At 39.7% G+C, this 15288-nt stretch overlaps 1 protein-coding gene across 6 annotated transcripts in view; it reads right to left on the reverse strand.

Moving 5' to 3' along the window:
• Positions 1-15288, reverse strand: part of TMEM65 (transmembrane protein 65) — a 90923-nt gene that overhangs the window by 44712 nt on the left and 30923 nt on the right. For 4 of the 6 annotated variants that reach the window (XR_003095186.1, XR_003095187.1, XM_025209900.1 and 1 more), the window contains exons 4-5: positions 14860-14914; positions 12713-12755 (exon numbers count right to left, since the gene is read on the reverse strand). Coding sequence is in view for 4 of the 6 variants with exons in the window: in XM_025209900.1 (XP_025065685.1) it covers positions 12713-12755; positions 14860-14914 (98 nt within the window). In the remaining 2 variants the exon portion in view is untranslated. Of the gene's footprint in view, positions 1-2099; positions 4721-6952; positions 7059-12712; positions 12756-14859; positions 14915-15288 lie in introns of those variants that run through there. The other 2 variants (XM_014522187.2, XM_025209902.1) reach the window with 2 other exon arrangements.

Consider the following 15288-nt stretch of genomic DNA (forward strand, 5'->3'; position numbering starts at 1 on the left):
ATCATATAGCCTTAGACCTCCACAGGCATTTTACTTCTTTGAAAAGTCCAAAGCATCTCAATACCAGGGTTCGTGTGGGGGGAAGGAGAGCAGAGAAGAGATGTTAATAGTCAACTGGTATCACAATAGAAGCAACAGCTGCAAGAAAAATTATTCAAAACCCTCTATCAAGCCTGCCAAGGATAAAGAGACAAGTAGCAGCAATGGAAAAATTCAACGGAAAAAAATATTCAACCATGCAGTTTATTTAGTATAAAGGCAAAAATAAGAGTTATGCCCATCAATATCATTACATGCCACTGTAAGAAGTGTAAAATGCCAGTCATTTAACTAAACCTCTTTGTATTAAATTTGTTCAGCCCATTAATACATTCTTATACAAGGCTTTATCAATCTTGTTACTGGTGCCAATTATGTGTATTTTTTCATGCAGAGACAGAAATGCATATTAAATGAGCTTATATATTCATCTAGCTACAGTCAATCATTTTTACTAAGAGAACAGCACTTATCTAAGTGTCATTTGTTACTGGGCTGCAATTACCCATAGCCAAGTTGTAAAACAAATGAAGATCGATAAGGTTTAAGGCAGTGGTTCTCAACTGTTTTGGACACAAGGCCCTCCTCACTGGACTCGAGGCACCCCCCACCATAAACTTCTGTGAATTCAGTGGCACCCAATTAAAAAATTAAGTTATATCTTTATTACAGTGCTTATCTCCTTACACAGGGGCTGGACACTAAGGGTGGAGGAGATGATCCAGGCAGAGACAAGCCTGAGCCTGGCTTATCTGATCTGCTTATCTCCTCACACTTCACAGCACTCTTCAAAGGGTCTGGTGGCACCCCAGGGTGCTGTGGCACCCTGGTTAAGAATCAGTGGTTTGAAGTGTCAAGGGCTCTATTAACTATTTTGCATAAAAACACAATTCTTAAGAAGCATAAAACATCAAAATGAAACTAGACTTCTTTCTTGGTGGGTCTTTTTTTTTGTTTTAAATGTAAAATTTGGTTGATTTTACGGTTTGTGAGTTTTTTTCATGCAACTCTTTTAAATAATCCTTCTAAGAGGAGAAAGAGAGTTTCTTTACTTAGAGATTTTAAGCAAACTGTTCTCTACAGTACTTCACATAAGAACAATAAAACAACTTTTTAGTTACACCTTAAGCAATTCCTCTTTCCTCACACAAAATACTCAAGGAGCATCTTCCCCCAGGACTGAAGGACCGTCTGGTAAAGAAACACAAACGAGGTTCACTGTCGATCAAAAGGTTGCAGAAAGCCAAATAGTTTAATTGAAGATAAATATGTTGTCTGAACAAAACAATTCATGTAAAATGATGTAAAAGTGAGAAAATACTGAGAGATGAGGTTGGAGAAACGATGCTATCCAGATGCATGTTCTGTACTTGTTTTTCAGCCGCTTCTGTATATCCACCACGAGCAACAGAACCACAGGTAGTAACTCAATATGCAGTAAGTTTGTGAATCATTTGTTAAAACACATTACTTAAATTGAAGTTACAGTTAGAAACATACCATTTCAGAATAAAAATAATTTAATGTTGCCCAGGCCCTTAACATGGAAGGCGCACTTTAAATACAGGACAACACTGACAGAATTAAACAGAGTAAGAACAAGGTCTCTCAAACTTGGTAGTTCTACTCTCACCTACTTGTCTTCTTTATTCTGTTTCTAAAAAACCAGAACCAGTGCCCTGGGATAATATTCACCCATGTATTAAAAAAAGAAAGTGCTGGAAGAGTCAGGATATTGACTAGGAAAAAAATCCTCCCTTCTGGATCAGGCAGGCACCGTATTCACCCACTGTACCATCTAAACACAAGTCCTGTAAGCTTCGATAAGCCGTTCCCCATAGAGAGTAGCATCCCTGACCTAATTAAAACTGTTGCCACTGATTTCAGTGGGGTCAGGATGGCAGTCAGGCTCCCTACTTATCCAAATTAGGTAGTCATCTCAGTAGCATCCTAGTCAACCACTTGTCTAACATTCAGTATTTCTAAGAATGCATCACATGCCCGCCATATTTTTCCATACAGTCAGTTAAACAGTTTAACAAAAAAAAGCCACAAATAGCTTCTTTAAAGATCTTTTAGTTCATTATTTTTTGTTAAAAACATTGGTTGCAGTACAACAGTTTAACATACAGTGTCAACAAAACGCACTGAATTTACATGCACAAGCCAATAAACAATAGTACATGTCCTTAGTATTGTCATTCTAAAATGAGTACTACTACAATAGCTGACATTTAGCTATGTATTTGTTCTTGTGAACTCTTAAAAAGGAACTAGGATGATCTTAAGTGCTCCAGTTTTGATATGTTAGTGAAGTTACAGAAGTTTCAGTATTGCCAAAGTTGTCAATGAAGGGGTCAATATTGTAAGGAAATACAGTCCCAAGCCTCCTGTAAATGTAGCTACAGATTTCAGGGCAAAATGCATGTTTAACATGTACTCTTAGGTCTTTAAAAATATAAAAGGGATTAATTACAGCTTTGTATAGAACAAATACCAAAACACTAGTCATCAAAAGAAGCAAAAGCTCTTGAAAAAACATATATAAGCAGAGGAAGAAGATAAAAGTTTATTCTAGACAAAAAGAATACTTGAATAAGTGGCCCGAAAGAATCCAAGCACCACATAAAACAAATTTAAACAGAAAGGAATATATCAGTATCCTAATCAAAGGATACACTTTCAAGCTATTTTAAAATAAACTTCCAATATTTAAAAACCAAAAATGTTCCTGACTACTTGGGGTTTCTTTCTACCAAAATTTGGTCCAGTTTCTAATTTTTAACATATAAGGATGGCATATAAGGATACTATCTGAAAGTTTATGAAAAGTTATTTTTGTGGTTGGTGCAATTTTTAGGTGTGACATTAGCAGTATCATCTCATAACTTAACTAGAGTAATGGTGGTTCTTTGTTCTTTTATCCATTATAAATAAGGGCTGATACTGGTGTTCTGGAGCTTCTGGACAGTCAAAAGCTATCAGATTTATGACTGAAGACATGTGCTGCTGGATCAGCAATTTAAAGCAAACTGGGGTTTTGTAGTAATGTTTTTACTACACCAAACAAAGTATTTGCTCTTGTGGTAATTCAGGTAACTTTTTAATTTCTTTCACCAGTTTAGAAATACGTTGTGCAACAGATCAGCGAAAGGATGTAGAGCTGCTAAAGTGCCATCCCCCCCACCCCCATCTGGCTTTTGCTATCTTTTCCTATTTTGTACTCAGAGGGAAAATAGTCTCTCCTTTGTAAGCAATGAATATTAATCCATTACTATTGTACCAATAGGTCAGACACTGAAATATTATAACTACTCAACATGGTAGTTGCAACAGAAAAATCACAAATGATCATATAAAAAGATTGTACATGATCACAAAGAAATTAAATCGATTTGGAATAATACGCTCTGCATAAGACTGCAAAAGTAAGGAAGGCAAAAAAGGCCCCAGGATCCATCTTTTCTTCACTAGATGCCTTCACAGCAAAAAAAAAAAAAAAATCTAATGTTAACTGTAGGTTATATTCTGCAAATCAGATCCTCTAATCCAGGCTGGTAGGATTTTTTTTTTAATTATTGTTATTTTTAAGGATTTCAATTTAACTATCAGAGATGCTACTTTCAGACACACACACACAGTCAAATTTCACCTTAAAAAACTTCCCTTCTTTGTCTAATATCCATTGACTCCTCTCACGTTATCCATTACCCTGTAGAGAATAAGGTGTTATTATTTTGACTCAGCCATATATAATTACGCCGTTAGGGACTGGTCTGAATTCTTAAAAGGTCCAGTTAAAGTTCAGGAAGGGAGGGAAGTAAGTTTATTGGAAGCAACTAACTCATTTGGTTGGGTTGGTAAGTAAACACAGGATAAAACCAAACATTAATCTTGATTCTCAAAATATTACTGTAGAAGAAAAAAAAGAGGTGGGTGACAGTGTAGAAACTGAAGAATGGACATGGTAAGGAGGCTGGCTGGAAACACTTACCTTGCTGAGCATTAGAGTGGAAGAGGCAAAGAGGCTAGAGTTGTGAAGCAAACCAACCACTGGATGACAAATACATCCAACCCGAGGCACTGCAAACTGGTGGCTCAGAGAACAAACCACACACAACAAGGCCACATAAAGTCTACATCCCAAATCACCCACCAACTGGCTTCACTGATAGTCTGGAACAAAGGACCTGATGAGTACTGAGGATCTTTTCTGACATGCACTTTAAAATGTTAGGCAACAAATACGCGAAACCAAAAAGTTACAGTACATCCATGGCAAGCGGTTAAGGTAATAACCCCATCCATTAAAGAAGGAAGGCAAGAGGGAAACTGGTAAACGTCAGTTGCCATTATAAATGAAACACTTCAGATTTACATTAAATAAAAAGCAAAATGGTATCTTATAAAAGATGTACCGAGTAAGACAAAGCCACAATAAATTAGTGTTTCCATAAAACTACATGCTGAATGTTTTGTTCCCAAGTCTATACATTTTTTACTGTCTGGTAATTCCTAAATATAGACAGCATAATTGAGTAATTGAGGTACATTAGTTTACATTTTTATATGTTTTGTAAAAAGGTTATTTTTTCTCTTCCAGTTTTTCTTCTTCGTCTCCAAAGAAAAACAAAGGAAACATTCCTAAAAGGCAGCCAATGGTTACTCCAATAGCTTTACCCTAAGGAAAGAAAAGGGGGAGGGGAAAAAAAGGAAATGACCAGTTGTATTGTTTGTGATACAATTGTGACCTCACTTTTGTAATAGCCCCCCAACCCAGGAATAATGTCCCACTGGTCTCACCACCATACTACCCCACTGAAAGAACAAGCAAAAGCAAAATACAGTACACAGTGGGTTATCAGAACACTTTCCTTAGCCTAGTCTTATCAGGTGCCTATACATACATGCGGAAGTTGCTGTGATCACAGCGCATCAGAGCACTCAATTAAGCAGCACGGAGACACTGACATACAAGACATGGAGCTTGGCTGGAGTGCGGTAATTACCAATGCTCCAGCAGACTTGATTAACCAAGTCGCTGGAGCATGGTAATTGCCATGCTACAGCCAGCCTCTGCATCTTGTTCATCAGCACCCCTGCGTTTCATCAAAAGGGGTTTAGTTCAAGCACCTCTGCCCCCACTGCCATTCTGAAGTGAAGGAATGCTATCACAAGACACTGTGTCACTTTAATTAGAGCAGCTCTCAGACCCACTAATTAAAGCGTCTCCCCCAAATCCCCACTGGAGCGCACGTAGAAGTGCCCATTGTGCTCTGAAACAGGCAACTTACGGTCATAGAGGGGTATGCATGTCTACAATATTGGCAGAGCATAAGGAATGGGGTTTACCGCCATAAGACATGTATATAGAGCAGAAGGGACTTGAATTTGATATGGTAAAGGAAAAGTCAGTGGAGATATGCATAAAATGAGTAACATGGTTAGACTGACAGGCAAGGCAGACGCATTCAAAGCTCAACTGCTGGGAGAATAAGGGAGTTATGCAGGTGTCAGAGAGGCCAGAGAAGATTAATCACAATGGGACTTGAGGGCTTGAGATAGAGATTTCATTTTGCGTGTAAAAATGAAAGGGACTCATTTTAAAATGTTATAAAGGAAGAAGCAATGAGACTTGACCTAGATGTCTAAGTCAAAGAGAATGAAAATGTCAAAACACGGCATCCAGATGCCAAGCCTGAGAAACAATAAGGATGGCAGTATTGCAAAGTGACTGATAATGGGTGAATGGAAAAGCCTCAAAGGGAAGATAAGTTTAGTCTGGGCCACATTAAGGTTAAATTAATGGCATCCAGAAGATGATGCAGATTGTGAAGCAACTCTAGATAGTGGAATGATACCCTCCAGAATCAATCACCAAGTGATAGCTTAATCTATACGAGATGAAATCTTAGGGAAAAGTGCATTAATATTTAATTTTACTTACACATGCTAAAGTTGGTTTAATGTTAACATTTGGAATTAGCACTGGAAAATTGTGACTGCTCAAAGCTAAACAGCAGTCAGCTAAAAACACACTTAGCACCTTTGCACAGAGCTGAATGATACACTACTTGTTTTCCCATAGGCACCTTTACATTGGGACGTGTGTGTGTGTACTCAGACACTGCCCCACCTATTGGGGACCTTTCCTAGATAAAAGTGAATTCTCTTCCCCTAATTTACCCAGAAGTAAAGTTTAACTCCTGCTTGGATATTTCTTTCACCTTACATAATCTTGCATTTATTTTCTCAAAATGAATTGCCAACCCTCTTTTTAAATGAGTCTATGAAATATTTCAATGATTAAATAAAATTAACCAGCCAAATGCTTCCAATCTGCAAGGCAATGAGTGCCCACTATTTTTTAAAGTGATTCCTATAATGAGCCTTGGCAAAGAATATTAATCTAAAACTAATTCATAATAGATTCTAATTCAAGTTATTTTTGCATCCAGGTTAATTTTAAATAACGAATTAAAGATTGGAATGATATTTTCTACAACTGGAACATCTGTATCATCCAACCTGATTTTATAAATCTCACAAAATGGATACAAATATCCAGGTTTCTAAAGGACAACCGTTACCACCCCATCCATCCTCTGAACTGACCTCTAAAAGATACCCATCTTTTACAACCACTGCAACCATAGTTCCTGTATGTTACATTGATGTGGTAGAAATCTACCACAATATCTCTATTGTGGCCTGCCTGTCACCACTCAAACTTGGCTCCGTAACACTCCTCAAGCTCTACCTATACCAGCTCCCTCAATTTGCTGCAAAGCTGTTATTTAACAAATATCAACAGCTAATGCATTTCATATTGACAAACATGGAAAAAATGGATTTATTCCACCCCTAATAACCACTGACTATTACAAGCAAACTATAGATGAAATACACTCACCAAGTGTGCGCTGAGCCGTGTTTGCCACATATCAGCTTGTTTGGGTGTTAGATCAGGAATTGATAGGCCCAATCTCGAAGCTAAAGCTTCCACATAACCTGCAAGACTGAGATAACCACATGCACTCAAATGCTTTTGGCTATGAAAACAATGCCTATAGTAACACACAAATAAAAATGCATTTTCCTCTGGCATACTTTACAGCAGAACCCAGATAGTTCATGGAATTTAATTCTGTAGCCCTAGTGAAGATGGGGTTTGCAAACCAGCCAGGGGTTATTTAGTAGTAGGCATCTGTCTGTCTTGCAAGACAACAGAAGTATGCCAAGTGAGACGTTTGCTCAATGAACATAATCCTCACTTGAAAGATAAAGCAAAGATGGAGTGACCTCTCCAGATTCAAAACCCTGGGCAGTGTATATGAAAACATTGAGCTGCCCACGCACCAGTGTCCCCCTCTTAGCCTTGCTGGTTTAATCCAAAGGAAAGGCAGGTACCAGTACATTCAAAACCAGCTTGGCCACAGGAGCTGCTGAAGCCAAGGAGATCATCCATTTTTCCATCTATCGTGGCTCCACTGGCTGCTGATCAGGGTTAAGGAGCCCAGTCTACCCTATCATGGAGTGGACCTCAGCTCCATAAACAGCAAACAGCTGTGTGGGACCACCGAGTTGCTCTAGCTGATTGTTGAAGCTTTTACTTAAAAAAGAGCTGTTTCTGCAGTCAGTCAGCTACACAGGATTGCTGCTGTGCTCTAGCTAAAGGGAAAGGCAACGCCTCTGAAGGAAGAGCTGCGAAGAACTGGACAGCTCATCCTTCACTCAGCAACCCGCTGTGAATAACGTGGATCAAAACAAGCTGGGTTTTGCTGCACTGCTAGCCACCATTGGCACATATGGACCAACAGTCACATTTCAGAAGATCAAGTATTTCGTTGCAAGTGCACATGTAATAAAATTCACTCCTCAATTTTGTATGTGATGTAAGAGATCCTGGTTTTCTCCGTTTTAAAAACTGTAAAATCTCCGATTAAAACCACACACATTCTCTAATTAAAAACCCCCAAATCCATGTTTTTCCAAGATTAAAATGAAACGCCACTGTGCGTGCGTGTGTCTAGCTATCTCTCTCTCTCAATAGAATACAATGTTTTATTAATCTATTATTTACAATTTTAAAGCAATTTAGAAGCCTACCAGTACCTCAATCACTATAATAAAATAAATTCTAAATACCTATAAAATGTTGGCATTTGATTTGGGTTTTTTATCATGAAAAATCAGAGCTCCCCCTGCCCCTTTCACTCACCAGGATGCGGGTCTAGCTGGGACTGTTCCCCACTCTCCCTGCTTTGTGGTGCTGACCCCTGCCCATGCCCCTCACTCCCATGCCACAACCCCCCAAGCCCTGCCAGTGCCCCTCATTCCCCAACCCCTCCAGCCCTGCTGAAGAGGGCCCCCAGCTGCCAGGGCTACCGGGCCAGAGACCCAGGTCCACAGTCCCGTGCCTGCCCACACAAAAGTGCCTAAGCCCCAGCGGCTGCCTGTGGGATGCGGCAGCTGCTGCAGTCAGAGCAGAGCAGAGCCTAGCTCCCCCTGCCCCACAGACAGCACAGCCAGAGCAAAGCCCACAGGAGAAGGTCGAGTATGGGCTGCCCACCGCAGGCTCGGGGCTCCCCACCATGCTGCCCTCCCCACAGGGGCCTTCACAGCCCAGTGGGCAGGACCTGGTATGGCTAGGCTCAGCGCCGCTGCCAGGAGCCTCGCATCACCGTGCATATGGCACCCCTGCCTGATCGCCCTCCTCCTGCTCTCTGCAGCCTTTGTAGGCTGGAACTCTGCCAGCCTGCAAGGAGAAATCCAATGTTTCCTGCAGCTTTCCCCTTAAAAAGAGAAAATCCGCAGTTTCCTCCTTAAAGAGAGAACATCCGTGTTTTACCACATTTTTCCATAGAGAACAGAAAACCAGAATCCCTGGTGATGATCACTGGGTCAGGAGTGAGGGGCACCAGCAGGGCCAGGGGGCTGGGGGTGAATTTAGAATTTATCTTATTATTAGTGACTGAGGCACTGGTAGGCTTCCAAATTGCTTTAAAATTGTAAATATATTAATAAAACACTGTGTTCAACCTACTGGTTGAACACACACACTTGTCATTTCAGTCATGGGAAAAAACACAGATTTGGGGACTTTTAATGAGAGAATTTGCCATGAGAATTTGCAATTTTTATTAGAGAATTTCTGGTTTATAAAACAGAGAAAACCAGGATCCCTGGTGATGACAAACAAAAAAAACGCCAACCAGGGGATTTCATACCAGATGTATTTGGCCTAGATATTACTGTAAGATTTTATTAAAGAAAATATTTCAATCCATAAGCCTTTTTAGTACTACAGGAAATGCAATAAATCATGCAAGTTTCCCTTTCAGCAATTATTCACAAAGTGGTTTTTTTACATTTGTTTTAATCTGTTACACTTGCTTTAATAAAGTTGCTGAGGTGGAAAGAAAATCGGCATTCAAATGGCCTTTTCCCGCACAGGGGGGAAAAAAAAGCAAAAATGTCATACAGATACCCAACTTATCAGTAATAAATTACTCAAGTCTGCAAGTAGTCATCTAAAGAGTAGAGAAACATATGACAGTTTTTTAAACTATAACAATACCACTGTAAAACAGCTACATGGCATTTAAAAGTATTCAGCATATTTGCTGTGATACTTACATTAAACAAGATAGTGGCTCTCAACTTTTTTAGACCCAGGGCACCCCTTCATAATTTACTGAATTTAGCAGCACCCTATTCAAATATGGGTTTCATTAGTTTTTTGATTATGGAAAGAACAGAGTAATTCTTCTGTCACAAAATGTGCCCATACATGTGCTCTGATGCATTCCAATTAGAACCCCTAGAAGCAGACTCAATTAATTGACTCTGCTCTGCGTTATCAGAGCGCTCTAGCATTGCTGCAGCGTCACATGTACAAGCCCCTATGGGTTTAAAAATGGCTACTGGGGTGCTTTAACTAGATTGTCAAATGAGCTTTTAGGTAGTGTCCTGCAGCCATTTTTAAACATGCAAGGGCTCAATACATGTGATGCTGTGGCATTTTAATTAGAACAGCTCTACAGGAACCGTTAATTAAAATGCTTCCTCCCCACACCCCTGAGCATATGTATTCCTCCCCCCACCCCCTGAGCACATGTATAAGCAACCAAAGAATTCAGAAAACCCACAACAGGTCAGAAGGTTTTTGACACTATAGATTCCTATTTGAAATTTTTGGATTTATCGTGTTAATCCTGTAAGGGTGTTTGCACACCTCATGGTGGTAATACTGCACGGCACTCTATAGCAGCCTTCAAAGAATCTCACTGTACCGCAGGTTCCAGAGCACCGGGCTAAGAATCACTAAACTAAGGGTATGGAAAAATGTACGTTTGTAATGGTTTCAAAAGATGAAAGGGAACTGCAGCAGCTCTAGAACATGCAGCAGCTATTATGCTTTAACTGCTACATGTGCGTGAGCGATACAAATCAGCTCTAAGTCACCCCAATTCTGAACTTGGACAAAGCAGGATTAAAACGTACAAATGGTCCTGCCATCCCTGTGTCTACAGGCTCAAAATACACATAATAGTTACAGCATAAGAGCTGCTGTGCCCTCCAGAGGAGCAGTTTGTCCCTTTTTGAAGCTGGTCCAAGTGTACTTTTACCCATCGCAGCAGGGGCAAACAAAAGTTCTCTTTTTTAACTTAGAGTGAGTGTCAGAGGAAACTCACAGCAGACGTTAGTTTATTTTTTGCCTGACAAATAAAACTCCAAACTGCCACTAAAATATCAGGTTTTGGGTGACACTCAAGAGGGATGTGAGCATTTATCTGTCTATAGTGTCAATTTTAGAACTACATTTGTTGACTGTATCTAAATAAAGAAAATTAAATTTAAAATAGTTACTGGTTTACATACAACTTTTGGGGTTTTTCATGAAACTCCTGGGCACTTATACACATGCTCCAGGAGTGTGTGTGTGTGTGGGGGGGGGGGGAGTGCTTTAATTAGAGTGGCTCTGAGAGCCACTCTATTTAAAGGGCCCAGAGCATCATGTGTGTCAGCATCCTCACGCTGAAAAATAGTGGCGGGGGTGCTTTAAAGATTGAATGAGTTTTAGTTAAATCATCCCCATAGCCAGTTTTCAGGACAAGGACACTGATACACGTGATGCTGGAGTCTATTGGAGAGCAGCAATTACCATGCTCCAGCAGACTCAATTAATCAAGTCTGCTCTGATGCGCTGTAATTACAGCACATCAAAGCAGCCTCCCTGTATGTGTATAGGTGCCCCTTGAGTCTATCATGTATGGCAGATTCCTAATAAGAGCCTGTTTGCTTGATATAAAGTTTTTGCAATAGTCTGAAAGATGCCAAGGGCTTAGTAGCTTGATGGAGCGACAGCACTACTAATGCTTTCAAAAAGATTACAAGCATTGTTTGTACTCTTATTTAACCAAAAGACTAGTCTCTCCCTGTGCTTGAGCAGAGATTGTTTGTTGCTCCACAATGACAAAAGAAATGTTCTGGAAGGACTTGGCACAGTCTAGTTGCGAAGCTTCAGGTTGCACCGGCCCACAAGCAATGCCAGGAAAGAGAGAGTACATTTCAAAAGGCACTGGTGACCTGAAGAAACTTTCTTGAAGTGATATTGTTGGAATGTTCCAGGTAACGTGTAGGCAAACTAACAGAGGATGCTAGAGAGTCTATTCAACCCTAGGTAAAAATCTAATTGAGAGATTGGGAGTGAGCAGTTTATAATAGCTCCCATCGCTGAAATGTTCTTTGAAGATATTGAAATAAAATGCTTACTACTGGCCCTATTCTTCCAGTGCGAGTCACTTGGGTTAAGATAGCAAATGACACTGCCTTCAAATGATCTAAGGTTTAAATATGACTTTACCAGCAGCAGTCTGCATGACAGGCAGAGGTGATCAATGAAAATTTTTAAGAAACTACTCTAATAAAAACTGAAGAGGATATGTGAATAATTGTATCTTTGGTATTTTAACTAGGTTTCTCCAATCTAAATGAGGTTCTCAGCTCCTACTCATTAACAATGATATTTGAACTTTAATGCAATGACCTTACAGTAAAGTTGTTGGCCGATCCTACTCAGCCTTCACTTAAAAGAGAGAGAGAGAGAGAGAGAGAGAGAGAGAGAGAGAGAGAGAAAATGTGTATACATACATATACACACACACACACACACACACACACACACACATACCCCCCCCACATGTTCATGTTTGTGTAATTATAACATTTGCCAGCTGGCAAGCATTTCAGCTTTGCATCAAGAGCACACTCTGAACTGAACAGGTTTCATAAATGCCAATTAATTTGTTACTAAGAGTACAAATCTTACCACCTGCAAAGTTAGTAAATCTAGCTTTTAAATTTAGCTAATTACTGTATACTTGCATAGGTTATTTATTTTCTACTTAAAATTTTATAAGGAAAGGCAAAAAGACATTTTTTCTTTCCCTTTCAAAACCATGAGTAATATTGCATGCAAGAAAAAATAATGAAGATTCATTACTCTGGAATTTCATCACTGAGCAAATTAAAGAAAGAATTATTTTGATCGTTTCTCTTTACAATTGTCTTAAAAGACATTTCAGTAAGAATAAAAGTCTACAGTGATTTCCAGGGTATACATTTCTGTTTAAATAGAAAATAACCAGAACACAAAAGGAAGACTTACCCCAGTCCAGCTAAATCTGAAACAAGATTTCCCAGAGCAGCAGCTGAAAAATTAAGGGGGGAGGAAAAAAAAAAAGTTCTGATGAAAATTACTACACTTGATCTGAGCCTTCAAGAGGCCGTGATTGCATTAGTAACCAGAATTACATTTCTTTCACAAGTGATTTTTTTTCAGTAGCATAATTTTGTAACAGTAATTCTAAAAACTTATAAACAAGAGTGGCTGCTGCATTTTCCTGAAGTTATTCAATTTAAAAACAAAATTCATGCAGACCCTAAAAGTTAGCTTTAAAAAATGTCAGACTATTTAACAGTAGTCAAGCATCAGACAACTTTATACATGCAACAGAAGCCAAGGGGAGGCTTCTAATGAGTTAGCATTAATAGGCAAAGGAACTGTTAATTGTGTAAGTGCTCTCCCAGTAGAAGACACTCTATTCCCCGGCATTATACACATGCCAGACATCTGGTCTGATAGTCTAGCACACATCAGAGCAGACACAATTAATTGTGCTAATTAGCGTGCTCCAGTAGTCATGTGTATTCAGCGACCTCATGCTTCAAAATGGCAGCAGGGACGCTTTAACTAAAGATCAAACAAGCTTTAGATAAAGCAGCCCCACCACCATTTGGAAGTGTAGGACGCTGAACAGGTGGGACACTGCAGGAGTGTTTATTAGAGCACCTCTTGGAGTCACTCTAATTAAAGCACCCTCCCCTCCACCCCAGAGCATGTGTAAAGATTCCCTATTAGTCTGGGAATAAGGGGTTTACGAGTGGTTAAAAGAGTGCTTTTATTTATATGCATTTAAAATATACAGTTTAAGATTTGGGGACTAGAAAGCTAGAACTCAGAATCAGGTTAGTTTTTTTGTCATTAGACTTGGTTTTAATTAAATTAAAAATGTAAGGCATGATTAATCAATACAAGAAAAAATAAAACCAAAACAAAACCTCTTCTTGCCTGAAGTCCTGCATTATTTACAGGGACACCACAATGAAAGGCAGCAAATCTGCTTAGAAACAGAGTTCATTCTCTCACATAAGCATATTTTATTTAAGCTGGTAGTAGTTGCTGGACTGCTTCTATGTTAAGAGCATGAACTTACTAGACAACATGGTACCAACCCTCTTTTTTCATCAACACTCGGGCTGGAAGGGACCCTGAAGGATCATCGAGTCCAGGCCCAAATTTTCATGGTTTAGATAGCAACTGATGCTCCCGAGTATCATACATGCAAATTATAGGCAGACTGGAAAGTAGGGGTGTGCAAAGCAGGCCACATTCAATTCAGATTTGGCATGATTCAGGGGACAGTGATTCAATTAGTTGATTTGGATCACTGTCCCGATTCGATTCAGCCAAATCCGAATCTGAAGATTTGATTCCGATTCGGAGAATCAGTGATTCGGCCATAGACACAGCTTTATATGCTTTTTCTACATGACTCGAGGTACCAGGCACGGCTTGTGAACACTGAGCTGGTGGGGCGGATGAAGCATTCCACAGGAGCATGGGCCGCCCCCCCATGTGCTTGGCGGTGGACCCAGAAGTGGACCAGAAGTGCTTCCGGTCCACTTCTGGGTCTGCTGCAGAGTGCTCAGGGAACCCCCCCGCAGCTTGGCAATCAGTCCGGGGGGGGGGCCCCAGGTGCCCCCCCAGACCCAGGAGGCACCAGTCATTGAGCCCGTGCCTTCTTCACAGCTGGAGGAAAAGAGATGTTGCTATTATTAGTAAATGAAGAGGACAATATTTTAGAAAGGCTGAAGAGCTATAGAGTTTTCCCGTTTGGCAAGGTAATGACTATCTTTTCTCCTATTGACTTTATTTGAAATTGCGGGTGCCTAAGAGTTTGCAAAGTATCAGCTCCACAGTTGTCTATGGCTAATTTTATTTACAGAACCGCCAGCATTATGTAAAGGATGCCAGAGCTATGTTTCTATACAATTATTCTTGACATGCTATCTTAGTTAAAATTCCATTACTCCAGAGGAAATATTGACTTTCTTCAATGACCAGTTGTCACTGCAGAATGAAATGCAGTTTGGCAACAAAGAGAAGGTGTTTCCAATGCCATTAGGCTTATTTTCAGCTTGAACTGAATGGATTTTTGCCAGTGAGGACTACATTTATTGCAATTATCTTACCTGCCATAGTTGAAATTCCTAGGACAACTCCAATAGATAGTTCTATTTGGGTTCCCTGAAAATAAAGGGTGAATCATTATCTGAGGAAATAGTTATTAGAGGTTCAAAATATTGATACAATTAAAGCCTTCAAGTTGCTTGCTTCATTTTTAAAGCTAAAGATTATTACTGTAGCTTACTTAGGATGGGATATATCCTTCAAGCCTTTCCAATTGCCTTCAAACACTGTGGCTGTTTAACAGTTAATATTTCATTATTTATTCGTTTTACAATAGCAACCTACTGGCACAGACATCAGAAAACAAGTCTCAATCTCAGTATACTAATTTCCTAATAAAAGTAATAGCTAATGTGGAGATCATAGAAACAATCCTACAGTTTCAAGTGCTGATCAAACAAATCGAGACAGTAAAATCTTCTCAGTATGGA

This window comes from Alligator sinensis, unplaced genomic scaffold (genome assembly GCF_000455745.1).
Source record: "Alligator sinensis unplaced genomic scaffold, ASM45574v1 scaffold681_1, whole genome shotgun sequence".
In the NCBI taxonomy this organism is placed as follows: Eukaryota; Metazoa; Chordata; order Crocodylia; family Alligatoridae; genus Alligator; species Alligator sinensis.